The 17254-nt window shown below is 40.8% G+C and overlaps 1 protein-coding gene across 4 annotated transcripts in view; it reads right to left on the reverse strand.

The window, feature by feature from the left end:
- Nucleotides 1–1966: 1966 nt before the first annotated feature.
- Nucleotides 1967–17254, reverse strand: part of rabgap1 (RAB GTPase activating protein 1) — a 54477-nt gene continuing 39189 nt past the window's right edge. For all 4 annotated transcript variants that reach the window (XM_079178478.1, XM_079178477.1, XM_079178480.1 and 1 more), the window contains 12 exons: nt 16873–16947; nt 16302–16427; nt 15871–16014; nt 14851–14892; nt 14363–14491; nt 11365–11457; nt 10004–10114; nt 9627–9731; nt 8453–8536; nt 5538–5609; nt 3415–3615; nt 1967–3044 (listed from right to left, as the gene is read on the reverse strand). In XM_079178478.1, the coding sequence (XP_079034604.1) occupies nt 2922–3044; nt 3415–3615; nt 5538–5609; nt 8453–8536; nt 9627–9731; nt 10004–10114; nt 11365–11457; nt 14363–14491; nt 14851–14892; nt 15871–16014; nt 16302–16427; nt 16873–16947 (1305 nt within the window). In that variant the 3' untranslated portion in view covers nt 1967–2921. The remainder of the gene's footprint in view (nt 3045–3414; nt 3616–5537; nt 5610–8452; nt 8537–9626; nt 9732–10003; nt 10115–11364; nt 11458–14362; nt 14492–14850; nt 14893–15870; nt 16015–16301; nt 16428–16872; nt 16948–17254) is intronic.

Here is a 17254-nt window from a genome sequence, read left to right on the forward strand (position 1 = left end):
GATCTTGATCTTTAAGCATCATCTTCGTACCCTTTTTCTGCTGAACCTGCTGATGGATCAAAGTTGAGAGTTACTATGGCCGAGTAGTGAACTTCAATACTTTTTGGTGCCAAATGTAAATGTGTCCGTAGTAGTATTGAAGTACAGAAAGCTGGCCTTAAGTGTCTGCTAATCATGTGTATCCATTCTTTGGTCCAACTAGTTCCTGATTTAAATCAAAATTCTTTGCATTTTATTATTTTATGTATTCAAAAAAATGTTTGTCAGGTTAATGTATGGCTTTTTAACATACTAAACTGCAATTTTTGAACATACTATACTATCATTGTATTTCTCAAAATACTTAACTGACTTTTTTTTACCTTTTTCGACATACAAACTGACTTTTGTATGACTTCTTTCGACATGCTATACTATGTCTTATTTTAAGACTTTTAACTTTGATCAGTGGCTGATTTGAGCTCTTTGTAATACAATGACAACACTTTAAATTCAACTTTTCCATCTTGGTTCCATCATATACTGTAACAACTGTGTGTTGACCTGTTGCTGTTAGATTTTGTATTAAAGATGCAGAAAAAGTCAGAGGCAGACATATTTTGTGTTGGTATCTTTATATTGAAATTCATGAAGTATACACAATGCATCCTACACTATAACAATTTCCACACGTTGATAATGTTTTTTGTTGGTGGATGATAAAGCTACGTTTTGGCATTTAAGTAACCAAACAGCAGTCTGACTGAGAAGCTTTGAGCAATATAAACATTAAAAACGTAAAACATTGTTGTGGATTAATAGCACGACAGCAGGTTTGTAGGTACAAGTAGGCAACATTAGTTATAGTTACACAGTAGAAAATCATAAACAAAAACTCAATATTCATTTCTTTTTTAAACGTTTGTTATATACAACCCAGTGCCTTTAGAGGGATGGCCCTTTATTTCTTCAGCCGGACCTTTTCTCTGACATCACCAGTAGATTTCAGCCAATCCGATTCCTCCTTCAAGTTTGATGCAATTTACAGTAACTGTTAATTTTAGGCTGGCAAAAGAAGAAAAAAAGAAGCTGTTTTTTCTTTCTTCAATCTAATCTGATCCGTGAAATATGAATAGAAATTAAAATATTGTTGAGCCCCCTTTATAGTGAGCTAAATTTGAAGACACAAAAACACAAACACACAAGCAAGCACTCTTTCAACCCCCTCCCCCCCTTACCCTGAACGCACTGATTCATTTGAGACATGAATTCATCAAGGTGTTAAGAAATGTTTCACAAGGATTTTTGCTCCATGCTGGTTCGATAAAGTCGATCCGTTACTGTCGATTTTTGGAAGCTGCGAAACGCTTGTGCTGCGGTTCTCCTGCTCCACCTCATCCCAACGGTGCCGAGACGAGTGCAGGCACCCGGAATAAACACAAGTTTCTGTCATGTAACTGCATCTATCTTGAGACGAGCGGTTTGTCACACGGCCAAGAAACGATGCACCGGGACATCATAAGCCAAAAAACACCACTCTGCTTACCATTACACCAGAGTCTACCTTTGACTCAACACTGGATACAAGCTTATTGTGCCAATTCTGACCCTCTCATCATTTGCTGCATCATGTGGCATATTCCAATTTCACGGTTTTGGCAATCACATGCCTACTGTTGCCTCATCTTCTTGACCCTTGCTGTCAACAGCATACACTAAAGTTAAAGGTGTGTTCAAGTGCAGCAGGAATTAAAACATTCTGTGTGTGTTTGTCCTTTCCATTTTGACTTTACACTGTTTAGGGTTTGTAACAAGCGTTGCACCACTCTGGGGTTTAACAGTGAGCTTGCATACATACACGTACAATACATGCGGAGGTTTGCATGGTTTGGAGCTTCTTTTTTTTTTACGTTTCTTTGTGCTGGGACATCCAAACCAAACAAACCTCAACCATGTTCTATGTCTGACATATGGCAGAAAGATGCTGCTGCTTTAACAGCTTTTAATGTTTCTGTCCTTACTGTAAATTATATATTCATATCCACTGGTATCATCTGTTTCAACCTTCAGATCAAGGCTTTGTCAGCAAACTCTTCTGTAGCATCATTCATATACACATTTGAACGTTAAAGGACAGTCGGGGAAAACTTTTCCCCCGTACATGCATTTACACACACACACACACACACACACACACACTCATAACCTTAGTGCTTTTCCCTTGGACTTCCACACGCTGCCTCGCTCTTTCTGTTGTACACACATTGGAACATTATTTCAGTCAATTATTTCTGCATTCAAACACATTTTTTACAGTCTCGCACACATGAACAGGCAACACAAAAAAACAACATGCGTGCTTACACACACACACACACACACACACACACGCTCATTACATAAGCACATCCATGTACATACATAGAAAAAGAAAAAGGTATTGTTCAACGTAAATTAGAAAAGCTCAGTTATTGAAAAGGTGTCTATTAGCTCTCGTACCTAAAACAAGGGTTTTACAGAGACTGGCTGTTTTGTGCCAGTAGTGAAGAGGGAGGCACGCAGAACAGCAAGGAAGGACGGAGTGTTCGCTTCTCTATCCCGTCAGGACAGTAACAGTTCAGATGTCCTCCCTTGCTGCTGCGGGTCATTACTATCAGTAGTTCAAAGACAGAAATAAACAGAGCACGTCCTTTTTCTTTTCTTTTTTTTTACACTTTTCTTTGTGATCAGTGGAAGCACATAGTGTCTCTGGGGAAAGTGGTAGCGTTGTACTTCATCTTATGATTTTTAACCCCTTCGCATCAGCACATTTGTGCTGTAGTCATTCGGGGTGGAGAGGAGAATAAATGGATTAGATCAGGAGCGGCGGGAACAGGGAAACGGAAGGACATTCTTGATAAGAGGACATAGTCTGGGTGAAGCGGGGCGATGGGCTTATCAGGTTAGGTGGTCTCCTTGCCCTGGGTCCCAGTGACGGTCTTGATAGAGCTGAGCGTTCGGTTGAACCAGGTCTTCTTGGCAGCCTGCACTTCGTTGATGGCCAGACCCAGGTGGTGCTCTAGATCCTGGTTCAATAGGAAAGACAACTATCACTAGGACTATCACAGAACAGGGTCGAAACGGGTCTGCCAATAAATAACAAAATGAACAGATTTCTTTCATGTTTTTCACGAGTGCAGACATCTGTATGCGGTTTAAAAATATCATTTTTAACACTTTGCTTTTCCTCAATCAGCAACTTTGATCCTGCTTTCCTTCCCACTCTAAGACACACCATTCTAGTCGTGATGGGAGCCAAACTAGTGTGATTAAAGTAATATTGCAACTCAATAAATCAGTCATAACTCTTGATTTTCACACGTCTATGGCCTCAATTGTGTTGTGTGAATCTTGCCGTCTCACACTTTGCAGTTTGATTTAACTGTGTTAGTGTACCTGGATTTTGCACTCAGCCTCCACAAGCTGCAGTTTGGTCTGAGCTAGTTCCAGCTCCATCTCTCTCAGCTGGTTCTTCAAATCCTCCTTCTCCTCATCGGTCTCCTCCGTCCCCCCGGCTGTCGCTGAGGTCACAGCGGCCCGCACACGGCCTTCTTTGTTGAAAAGGCTGCTGCACTTCTCACAACCGTCAACTTTGGACTAGAAATGGATGAGAGAGAGAGAGAGCGAGAGAGAGAGAGAGAGGTTAGAGAAAAACAAGTAAACACTGGCTTCTATACCTAATATACCGTACTGTAGCTTTCTATGTGGTACAATACAATTACCTTTTTATGATTCTTCCCAATATAAAATACTTTTACAATGATTTTTTTTTACATGGTACACAATTTTTCTACTTGGTCTTTTTTACTTTTGCAATACACTACAATACTTAAAAAAAAAAAAAAAAAATCTAAATTTGTACTGACCTTTCTGACATAATAAACTGTTTTATTTTACCTTTTTCAACACACTGTAGCCTACTATGAATATTTGTAAACATTTTCGACATACTATACTTTATTCAACATATAATACTATGACTTTTTCATGATATTTTTTCACATACAAATAAACTATGACATGTTATGACTGTTTTGACATCTTTATTACCTACCTCATGACATTCAAATGGCATACTATACTATTACTTGTGACATTCTATTACATTTTTTTATGGCATATTATTATATAACTTTTTGTGACATACTATACTATGGCTTTTTTATGACACTTTCAATGACAAACTACTATACAAATAATTTTGGCAAAGTATATTATTACTTTTATACTAGTATATATTTTATACTATCTTTCACCATAATTTTTCATAGCATACTATTCTATGACATGATCTCAAAATGCAGTTATCTGTAGCCATGTCATCCATCTTTTTGCAGTGGAGATATTTGTATAACTCCAGAAAAGACAAGTGTTCTGCTTAGTAACTGCAGCATGGCAGCTCATTAGTGTGGACGGCCAAACACACCAACTCTGCTTTCCCTCCTCCGTCAGGGCTGCACTTCTGGCAAAGAGTTATTTTTGGGTGCCCTTGTACGCAAGGACCTATTATTTGTCACAGAGCGGTCGTGCAAGCAGCTACAGAAAATCACTGCGAACAGAGACAATCTGACTTACCTAAGATTTACGGTTACTCTTTGATCTTCTAGTGTTACCTCATATTAAGTACCCATCACTGTGGGAGTGGGACGCTAAACAACAGTGGACTATGACGGGTGAGATATTCCCTCAGAATTGTTATTTCATCCCACATTTCATTTGGATTAAACTGTCAACGGAGTTGAAAGCCGAATAGTGATAGTACGCGACGTTTCTCGGCTCGTCACTGCAGAAGTGGACGAGAGCGTTAATGAAGCTGCAGAGCGCCGAAGCCCAAAGTGTTTCTGTCGTCACTTTAAATAGAGTTTTAGTGAATAAGTATGTCAGTACATTACACAAACATTTCTAATCAACACGGTTACAATTATATAGTATTCACTGTTCCCCTGCCTCAATTATAATTGCGATTGCTGACAGTTATATTGCATTTGCTGCACCATTGTTATTAAACAATAAAAAGGACAAGAACCAACAAGGTGATAGACTTGCAGACATTGCGCACAAAGAGAAGCCCGGCTCCATCCTTTACAGAACTTAACTGTGGTGCAATAAAGCTGCTGTGTGTCCTTTTGTGAGTCCTTGGGCAGCCCTGACAGAGCTCTCTGCCAAAATGGCCTTTCGCCCAGCTACAGTCTAAACAAACAGCTTCTCAGCCAAGTGCGCGAGTGCTGGAAGTGAGGTGCCTGGCCCTGCCTCATTGGCCTAACTACCCCCCCCCCCCCCCCTGCCAAGCAAGACAATGGGATGGCAAGATAGTTCCCAACATACCTTCAAACTCAGGAAGTGAGAGCTCGAAACTGTTCATTTCAGGCTCTGACGTTCTGCACAGAGGTAACAGCTGGACCTAATATTGTTGTAGCGAGTCGTCCGTGCATCAACACTACGATGGTTGAAGAGATTCTTTTGATTTGTGTGTGTGACGGCAGTGTTCCGAGGTGTGTATGTTTGAGTGTCAAATTCACCCGGATCTTCTCCAGTTCTCCTCGGTTGGCCGTCTGTTGTTTCTCCAGTCGTTCACTCAGCTGGGAGCAGATCTACATGAACCACAGACGGAGACAGTCGTTCAGAAAGTGTGTGACAGTTACGGTGTTTTCAGACCGTCATCAACGGGATCAACAATCCACCTTCATCTTAAATTTCACAAGTATTATTCCAATGAGAAAGATGATTCGTTTTTTTACTCTCCTGAACACAAACTTGTTTGTGTTGATTGGTAAATCGGTCTCTGTGGCAGAGACTTCATCCTCTTACTCTTCAGTCTATCAGTGATGTCATGGGGTACTGCTTCTACAGCAGGGCTCACCGGATGTACACACATGAGCATGCTTACATATACCCAATCTCTTTTTCTCCTCCTTTTATACCTACAACCTAAAGCTACAAACACGCTGACAGACATGCAAAAACACACACACACACACTTGTTCTCTGGCTTGCAGACGAACAGAGAAATCGATGGGACATGACTCATTCTAACGGGAACATCGGGTCATCCCACCTCTCTGTAGACAGACTATCCGTGTCTCTATCTGCTCCTGATCTCCCCATGTCTCTCAGATTCCCTGTGGCATGTACCGCACGTCTTTATCCTCCTTTAGATCAATCTATACGTCTATCTGTGTATCTTTCGCCAAGCAGATATCCATCTCTCTCCTCCTACATGTCTTTTATCTTTCCCTCCTGTCATCCTCTCCTTCATTTACTTTCAACTGCCGTTACTGAACCCTTCTCTCTACTTATCCCTCTGCTAGCAGCCTTCAATCGGTTTTCTCCCCAACATGTTAAGCGGGCATTTTCATCTCTCAATATTTTCGAGAATTTGTAGAAGTTCTGCATAAGATGGGATGAATGTCAGTCTACAGTCAGGAATCCTTATTGCTGTACCATCAGCAAAGAAGCTAGTAATGGATTATTTAGCTTATACGAATTTAGGATTCTTGATACCATTTGTTGACAGTTAAATAATAGATTTTGTGTTTATTCCTCATAGTTCATGCACAAGACCCAAGGGGCATTTTTTGTTTCCATGTTTTTCCGATTATAATTTGTTCCCCACAAACAATCCCCTTTTTTGCAATTTTTGTTTTCATTGTCAATAATGCATGCGTGCAGTTTGTATGCTTACAATGGGCATATAGTAAGCACATGCTACTTTAATTGCTTTATCATTCTAATAACAGGTACTGCTTTGAACTAGAATCAAGCAATTGGGATGCAATGCTCAATCAAAAAATGTTGTAGTGAGAAAACTGTGAGAAATAAATAGAACGCTAACAGGGCCTCAGAAACACAAGCACTGGCACATGTCACTGTCCATCGCAAGTATCAGAGAGGCCTGAGTGTATCTCAGCTCCTACAACAGGGACACAATACGCCACTCCACTGTTTTTAGCTTTACCATTAACGGATGTTTCTCTGTCCTCGGGGGCTGGAGGGGCTATTAGCAAACTAAGCCTTTTTTTTGGTTCTAATCCTACAAAAAAAAAGAAACATGGCGCTCACAGCCACTGAAATATGAAAATGCGATTTGAAGTATCATTTGAGTTATCTGGGTTGGAGAACAACGCAGGCTATTTTGGGGCATTCCTCAACATGTCAATCCCAGAGGATCGAATGCGGCTGTCCTCCCTCTGCTCCCTCTGCCACAGACTTGTGTTAATTCTCTCCCTCTCGCCATCCATCACCCCCTTATTCCCTGTCACAAAAATAACAAAGCTCCATTTTCACAGTTCGCTCTGCTCAGCTGCATGCAAGCAATCTGAAGGCTGCTTTCACCCACAGAAACGCACACAGCCATCACTTTTCAGATCTGCTGTCAAATTCCAATCTGCTGCCAATATTTTTAGTCTCAGGTGAAGTTAAGATCCGTGTCTAAATTAGTCCTCTTGCTATTTCTGTCTGCCTCCGCAGGGAGCATTAGGAGCTGGATTGTTGCGTAATGATAGTAATAGTACTTGATCGAGGTAGGTTTATATTTAAGCATTAAGTGACAGGATGAGATCTGAGAGGATCTGCTCACAGGCTCAGCCATCAAAGGCTCTGGGTTCAGCTTGTTTCGTAAAATTAGATGTTTCTAGATGAATGACTGGAAACAGATTGCTCTTATATATTTATGGATAGTCCTGCCACGGTAATGGCTCGATCAGAGATTAGTTCTGTAAAGACGAGCCAAGTAAGGGAAGATGAGAGGAAAAGAGACCCAAACATCCAGAGTTCAGGATGAGGCAACGAAACACACAAAACTATCGATCTACCATCGAAATATCTATTTAAATATATACATTTGTTTTGAGAAGAGCTCTATAAATTATAGATTATTATTAGATATATTTGATTATCTTGTGGTATTGTTCTAATGGAGAAATACGGTATTTTATAGGAATGAACACAAAAACCTTTCAAGATACAATAGTAACAGAGATGTGCGATACCGAAAGCTCTGACTGTGAGGAACTCTGTTCCCGTGTAATGTTGTTCCCTTTTATTTAAATGTATTTACTTTCCATCATCTTCTCGGCATACACGTATTACATACTGTCTGTATACTTATTAGGATATACTTATATAGATTTGTATACTTGAATAGGCTTGGGCTGGTGGGAGAGGGGAGGTTAAGTGGATTGTAGAAGGAGTTGTGATGTTGGATCAAAACAGAACATCACAAATACAGTGTTCAAAAACAAGGAAACAGTTTAGTTTCACTTCTCTGAAATGTACTTGTGGGAAAAGACACAATTCAGTAATATGATTTAAACAAGACTCATAGTACCGTACATGCCAACTCAAAGGAATCAACACTTCTTAATTGAAGTATTTTTTAAGTGATTCCTGAGCTCAATCAATTCTACAGCCCATGCTTCAGATACACTGTACATACCTGCTTATATTCTCCGATAATCGAGCCGTTCTTCTTTATCTCAGATTCAGACTTATCAAGCTCTCGTCTGCACATCTCCTTCAGCTGTGGAAAACAAGCAAACACACATACTGTCAGGCCGTTGTAGGGCAGAGAGAGACAGACAGAGGACAGAAGCCGGGTCAGAGGCCCCAGAGACCATGTGACTGCTATGACAAGTGAAGAAGACAGAGAAAGGAATTGGCAGGCTTTAAGCTCAGGGGCAAAGTCACACCCTCAACACAACCTCTATTCAAGCACATGAATCATTCACAGCTACAACTACACATTCGAGAAGAGACGGGGCACATTCGGAGGACAGCACTGAACACACATGGGAACAGAAGGCAGCGGGTCCGGCCTTCACCTCTGAGGGATTCTTCATTGAACTCAAGAAAATCGACACTGAAGATGAACTGACATTCTTTGACATTGGAGGTTTGACCCGGATGACAAAGGAAGCCCTGGAAATGTAGTTTATTGTTGTTGACAGAGGCCATACATTAACATGCAGACAGGGAAGAATGGCGTGGACAGATTACATGATAAAGTGGTTAGGAGACACACAGACCTACTGCATGTGGAAAGGTGAATACTTGTGATTCACATTTGCTGTATGTCTAAAGGGAATCTACTGGCTTATAGCTTGACTAACACATAATATAAATCCAGCTTCACTACCTCTGGGTGCAGCAATGGTATGGTCAGTACTGCTACCGCCGTAAAAACATAAATTACAGCCTTGTTTTCATAGAACCGTATTATAAACTAAAAGATATGCCAACATGCAATGAGTCCCATCACCCACAGAAAGAGACCGTATCAGTAAAATCAGCCATCGCGATGTTTGGTTGGAGTAAGAACCTGCAGACTATTGGCTCCATCTTTAAGATCGTCTTCGATCATACATAACCTGTCACATTAATATTGCATACGTCCGACTAGTCTCCATCTTGAGCCCAGGGAAGAGCGAAATAAGCAGTGCCTTTTCACAACAGTGAATTTTTTACCTGAGGATTTGTGTCGCTATAGTGCCGACGCTTTCCTACCATCTGTAACCCTGTGTCCCCCACGGGATATTAAAGAAAAAGAGATATTCAGCTGACGTCTAAAATATAGACGTCAGGCTGAGAAGTGTCTCGTTGCTGGCTCTAACCTGTGCAGATTCTTCTTCCAGTCGCCTCTTCTCGTCCTCAGAGTCCACCAGTTTCTGTTTGGTCAGCAGCAGCTCTTTATTCAGGGCGTCTGCCTTCTCCTCAGCCTGACACACAAACAGGACAAAATAACCCAATGAGGATGAGGTCATTGAAAGATGCACTTTAGTGACACGATGCCTTACACACACTAATGTCATCTTGAGGTTGTGTAAATAAAGGTTATGCTACATTTATGTGTTTTTGTTGCACAAACACACTTGTGCCTGCAATCGTTCCTCATACAGAAGTGACAGCTCACATTTTTATGAACATGTACACACACACACACACACACACACACGTAATGACACAAATACAGTCTTTCTCTTTGGCTTACGTTGTCGAGGTCTTTGCGCAGGGCTATCTTGCTGCTGACTAGTTCATGTGCCAGGTCATCATTCTCCTGCTCCAAGCGCATGTTAGCCTCTTGCAGACGACGGTTCTCCCGCTGAGCCGAGGGAGAGAGGAGGAGTAAAGGAGAAAGAGAGGAAGACAAAGTAAAGATGATGAAACAAGGAAAAACATATGAACGGAAATGAGTGAGGGAACATGAAAGCGGAAGGAAAGTGAAAGCGAAGAGACGACCGAGCAGGGAAAATGAGTTTTGAAATGAATATGTAAGCATCTCTTCCTGGATCAGTGCCTCATTTCACAGAATGAGATGAAGTTCCTGTAAAAGTTAACCGTGATCAGGTGACAGCGTAATTATAAAGTCAGGTGTCTGTAATGTTTAACCTGTTTGTCCATCATTAACAGCAACAGACAGTTACAGTCAAAAATGAACAGACGTTTAAAAAAATGACTGGGGATTTTATATATACGTGTGTGTGTGTGTGTGTGTGTCTTGCATAAGGACTTCCAAGCAAGTCTGTTATTGAAAATAGTGCACACATCCTCATTTCTGAGGACATTCTTTTTATTCAAATATTCCAGCTCACTTTCATTCTGCGAATATAAGTCTCGTGTGTTCATAATAGAAGAAGTCAGTCCTTCTTAACGCTCTGATGTGCAGGATATATGCACCTGAATCAAGCATCTTAAAATGTTGCAACTATTGCAATCTCACTGATCCCACCTGACAGCTGTTGACTTTATCAAGTTGTGGTTTAATGGTTGAGTTGTATTAAAATCCATGCAAAGATCAAAAGTACAAACATCTCAAGACATCTCGTTTGACGTACAAAAATAAATGATATTGGTATACACTGTATGTTGGAAGGAAGCAGTTTTTTAGAGCAAACAAAGCAGAGGTTCAGTCACTGTAATTGATGATGTGGTGCTGTACACAACCAACCCGCTACCCTTGAGATGACTTTTGGCATGTACAGTTAATGGCTTTTTTTGGTGCCATGTACTTTTTCTCTCCTAAACAAGGACTGTCAAGGTCTACAGTGAAAAAAAAAAATATGATATGGTGGTTGTCTTAATTCTATGTAGTGACAACATGCAGCACCAACACAATTTCCTTATCTAAAGAGTATATAATGCTGTGAATCAAATGTAATACATTACATTATAGTTACATTATTAACTAAATACAAATTAAGACAACATTTGTTGCAAGGACAGGGATATAAAGAATCCTAAACCATATCAGAGTTACCGATATAGCTTAATAACTTTCTGTTCATTTCATGGAGAAATAGTTTTTTGCTATGTTATTATGTTCACAGGTGAATATGTTGTGCTTATGTCTACCTCATATCTCTCGATGGGGGCCTCCTGTTGTTCCTGTTGCTCCCTCAAGGTGTGGTACTCCTTCTCAAATTTCTTCAGCTTTTTCTGGCTGATCTGTTGGGCAGCGAGAGCAGAAGAAACAAACAATGTTTGGTACTCAACTATATAACACACACACACACAAAGAATTGCTGACAAGAAAGAAATAAACTAGCTCATTAGTAATTGGCTCGAGCACTAAAGGTGGCTGCCAGTGAAGAATCGTTACCATCTTTTGTAAACAAACACACAAGACTGATAATCTTGATTGGACTGAGAAGCCGTTCGGTTCAGTCCAGCATTTGAATAAGATGCCGATGAAGATTTAAGAGATTACAGGCCCCACTCGCTACTGTTGTTTCTGTCCGACAAGCCGGTATGTTGGGATATCACTGTCCACACAGTCCTCAGGGACAGTATGGTTGCAAAACGAGCAGAGTCAAAGGAACTGCTAACATGTTACTCAAGGCAGGTAAACCTAAAGTTCACACTGTTTATCGCCTTATGAACCGATAAGTACACAGAGTTCAGGTTCAGATCGCCCCAAACCAGCTAAACAGTGTCTGATTCAAGCACAAATGCTTGCAGTGACATTCATGCCTAAAGATGCCGTTTGCGCGCGCGCGCACGCACGCACGCACGCACGCACACACACACACACAGCATTTAGGCCAACTCATCAACAGGCCTTTCACTGCCCAGCTGCTGCCTTCCATTGAGCTTTCTTCAAAAAAAACTACCATACAACCAACACTATGTGCATAATTCTCAACATTAAAGAGAGACTTGCTTGTCCATTCTGTGGATTTGAAAGCATCTTGTTACAGCTGCAACATCAATGCACCGTTTGGTCTGTGCATGCATGCCTCTGCATGTTACCATCTCAGGTTTAGTGTTATACAACAGTGTATCAAGGGATCCAAATCCTCTTCAGCACTCTTCACCTAATGATGGTGGCAGAATTGGGACAGAACATGTTGTCCCGCTCTAAGTGTGCCTCTGCATGCGTGTACATGGGAGACCGACAAAAGGAAGAACAAGTACAGGAGGTCATCATGGGCAGGAGTCCACGTCATCTCTCATTATTTTTGACAGACAGCTGGATCGTCAGATGTTACTACTTAGAAAAGCAATTAAGAACACAGAGCAACCACGGCTCTCTCAAGCACAGCCATCATTTATAAAAGACATAACATATTTCTCATCTTACAAACAAATTAGTAAATTATCATTTTTGTTTTCTTAATTAAAGTACACTAGGGGAAGCATATTGTTAAAAAAAGTATGCTTCCCCTTTCATCTCTAGAGCTGTAACTGTGAACACAATACCTATGCATACATGCTCATATGAGCTATGACGTAGACACAAAGAGATGGAAACTAAAAGACACAGTAAACAATGGGAAATGACTTTCATTTGAATCCCAGGGCGATTTGCATTTATTAACTTTAGAAGTCGAAAGGTTGGCAGACAAGAAGAGAAAGTAGGTGAAACAACTACAGCCTGAGACGACGTTAATGACACTAGTTTGACCCCGAGAGTCTCCTGAATATATTTTCTGACCCGACTGTAGTTTCCAACTGTGTTTGCCGCATATTCGCTTCAAAATTATTCAAATAAGTATGACCTCTGACTACAATTACTAAGTAAAGTACTTTAAAGAGTTTTTCCTCTTAATGCCGTCTACTAGAACGAACACAGGCACTCCTATTACTGTACGATGGTGTATCCATATCTCAACTAACTAACTAACTCATTCCATAACTTTACAATTAGTTACACTTGTCGTTCCTCCTCTGGAGATAAGACCACTATAAACTACATTCTGCTTTGACAGTTCCATGCTTATTCTACCATGAGGGTGATGAAGATGGGGAAGAAGGACCAGGATGTTTGACCTTAACCTCTGGTACATAAATAAAATATATTAAAAACTCCATGTAACCAAGAGAGGTCTCCATCATTTTGTGCTTTTTAGCATCAAGGCGTACATGGATATATCTCATTGTAGGCCATTCAAAGATAATAATCCAAACTTTAAATCCTGTTTACCAGCTCCACCATTGTCGTACTCACTGAGGTCTCATGACTTCTTGGGATTGTTAGATTTTGCCACATAATGTGCTGGAAATAACTTCGTAAAGCAGGAAATCGTAGGTCACTTTTAACGACATGCAGGCATTTCGTTCAAATAGGTCCAATGCATCCCTGAAAACAAAAGCATAACTAAGCGTGACAATTAGACAAACAAATATTTCATAGAGGATTCTATCTGAGAAGCCTCATCAGCCCAAACTCGTGATTTATGTTCAGAAGTGATGCCTCTAAGATGAGCACTTAAACATCTTCAAGACTGCACACCAAGTCCATGTGCCTCTGATTTTGTTCCACTAGTTTTTTCTCTGCTGGATTAGCTGATTGTGTGTGTGTGTGTGTGTGTGTGTGTGTGTGTGTGTGTGTGTGTGTGTGTGTGATGGTGTGTGTGTGAGTGTGTGTGTGTATCTCTGTTGTCCAGTGGCCTAACTGAAAACCAAATAGCTAAAAACTTTCCCCATGTGTGCTAATTAATATCTCTGCCCAAAGTTACCTTCAAAGTCAGGCCCTCTGAATTAGGCCAGTCTGTTCAAAACAGGTCAGGACACAGGTGTGTGTGCGTGTTTAAGACACAGACAGGAAGAAAGAGGTGTGATGGTGTACGTGTGCTCATTGCATCTGTTAAACTTGATTTAAAGTTCAAAAGTGGCCCCTACTGGTAGATAAGTAGCACTGCTAAAGGTTTCGTTTTCATTACTGTTTGAGGTTTTCTGAGCATCTTAAAGACCATTAGCTTTACCACATAACGGAACTGCATACATTTCTATTTTTAAACTAAAATGAGGTCACTAACAACACTCTCAATGCAATAAGACAGAGCTGAACCTGACGTCTCAGAGGTTTGAACTGTGACTGTACTCTATTCTATTTTTACTCTAAACTCACCTTGATGCTACAGGCCAGCTCCATCAGTTTCTTTGCGTTTTCCTCAGAGCGGTACCTCTTCGGAACCGGGACACGAAAGAACTTGAGTGCACCCTCGAAGTCTGTTTGGATCAGATCGTCTTTTGATGTCTGAGGAAAAGAAAGATGGTGAACACTTAAGAAACCGATACGCACAACCTGGAACAGCCTGTTTGGTTGACACTTGATTCTTTTTTTGCAACATGAAACAGCACAATCCTCACTGATTGACACACATTTCTGAATTGTCTTAACTATTTATGATAAACAACAGGTTTGTGATAAACTAGCTTAGGTTAAGAAACAAGCATGAGATAAAAGTTGGACGGATCCGTGGGGTGAGTCCTCACATGCGCAGACGTTTAAAATCTTTCCAAGGTTAGAGCTTCTTAAGGTACCTGCTGTGCCTTTCTGTGGTTGCGAGTGGTGTTGTTTTGTGTGTGCATTCATATTTGTTTGGGCTACCTTACCTTTAGTAATGCCAAGGCCACATTGAAGATCACGCTGATGCCCTGAAAATAAAGACACATGTTTCATGGCGTGTTAAGGAATTAGAGAAACTGCAGGTCCAAAGAAATAAAAATAAAACATGGGTTTAACTATTAAAAAAGGACGGCGCATACCATCTTATCTTAAAATATTATTTGCCAGCAATGGACACACAATACTCAACAATGATAAAGGGACATTTACAGCTTTGTTAATATGAAAGAGAAATGTATAAACTACTAGAACTTTAAGTGTTGCAGTTGCTGCTAATATTTGAATTTGCAGTGTCTCCTACTCTTCCTGGCAGATTTGTTATCAGCGCTGTCAGACTTCATAAGTTGAATAACTCCAATCTTAACATCTCTCCACAGAGGCTCGGGATTTGGCTGACACTCCAGTTTTCTTGGCTTGGACCACCGTGCTGAAAGGTCAATCTTCCCCTTGGTCGGAGGCTGTGTGTGATTTGAAGCAGCTTTTTCCCTCTCTGTAATCGGGTCTGTCCATCATCTCCTAGATCTTGAACAGCCTCCCAGGTCCTGCTGCTGTGATGCATCATTACAGAATCACGGTTCCCTGCATTATTCAGCTGATTAATGGGACTTGGTTTTCACTAGACTTAACACTCAGGATAAAAAAAAAAATGTCTCTCTTCAGACAAGAAATTATTTCCCCCCCATGCTCTCACAGGCTGTCAAGTGGATACAATTATTGTATTGACTTTGGCCAAACAGCCAGCTCTTGGAAGTGTTCATTGTTCCAAACTTCACTTCAAACTTTATTATTATTTTAACCCCTGGAGGCGTTCAGTGCTTTAATTTGAACAAATCTGTAAATAACTTCCAGTGAACACATCAAAATAAACAGGAGGTACATGAGCTCCGCTTAGAGCCATAGCAAAGGGTTCCTTAGAATACAGCTGTGTTGTATTTAAAATCCCATGTCATTGTTTACTGTATTACTGAATTTCAGCAGGGGAAGTTGAGTTGTGGGTCATTACCAACCTCACACAGTAGCAGGTCAATGATATGGAAGACCATGTAAAGAGGGAACTTGGCTGTGAAGAGGGTGAGGAACCACTGAGAGGCATACATGTGGGCCTCCAGACCCACATTCAGGAAATGGTTGTACAGGTCTGGTATATATTCCTGTTGAGGAGAGAGAGAAAGCAAAGGAGAGACAGAGGGGGAGAAAAAGGAATAAAGAGACAGGAGCACAGAGAGGTAGGAGGAATGATGAGGAGGGAAGGAACAAGGAGAGAGGTAAATGAATAGATGTAATAAACACAAAAAGTAAAAAAAAGCAAAGTGGCCCTTTGTACGCAAGCTAACACATCTTTTCAGCCTGATTATGCGTGAACACAGTGAGGTCGACCACTGCTTTGGTGTACGTTCAGAGAAAAAACTCTTCACATCTGCAAATGAAACACGCATACCTGCATGAGCCTCTCAAGTTGGAAGAACTTGCAATGCAGGTCTTCAAAGTTCTGCTTGAAAAGGTCCCTGAGCCCGTAATCAAACATGATCTTGACCAGCACACTGAACGCTTGCTCCTCCGGCATCTGAGGAAGACGACACAGAGGTTTAGTAATTAGTGCCTCCACGGGTTTCAGGTAAGGCTAATATAACACTACCCGAGAGTGTTAAATGACTCCTTATGATGTCGCTTTACATTTCTCCCTCCGTCCATCAGCTTATAAAAAGACAGACATTGTCTGTCCACTAGGTGGGAGTGTTGGCATGTTAAAGGGAAGCCACTCCGGCTTGGCTAATAAATATGAACACATTATATGATATTTATTTAAAAAATATATAATGTCAGTGGCCAACAGATACCAGCTCACATCTGAAACCTTCCTCAAACTGTTTCGGTGCAGTAACAGTACATCATGCATATCATATCCTGCACTGAATATACTACAGACAAGTCTCTAATACATTCAATGTCTTAGATACAGATGTCAAAAGAAAAGAAAACAGGTGGACCCTGCTGATGGGTGAACTCACGTGCAGCAGCAGCACAGCAGCCAAGAAGGATTGTCCCTGGCAGTAGCCGATCTCCTCATCGTAAACAGAGTAAGCCTGAAGGGGAGGACAAAGGCAAACGGGCACGCTGTTAGTAAATCTGTTTCACGGTGAATTCAAAAATTGATGCGGGTAATTAAATGATGAGAAGATCTTTTTTTTAATTTTTTATTATGGGGTCCAGCGAGTGAATAATGACTTTGTTTTTGCAACTGCAGCCTGTTGCTGATCCAATCCAAGATTTTTTACAGGTACATTAAACAATATTTATCATTTCAACACAGAACCAAATGATGAAATATATTGTGAAAGAGAGAAGAGCAGCCGAAGTAGAAGACCAAAATATTTTTCCTTAGGAGTTGGC

The sequence above is a fragment of the Pholis gunnellus genome, assembly GCF_910591455.1.
Source record: "Pholis gunnellus genome assembly, chromosome: 18".
NCBI lineage: Eukaryota > Metazoa > Chordata > Actinopteri > Perciformes > Pholidae > Pholis > Pholis gunnellus.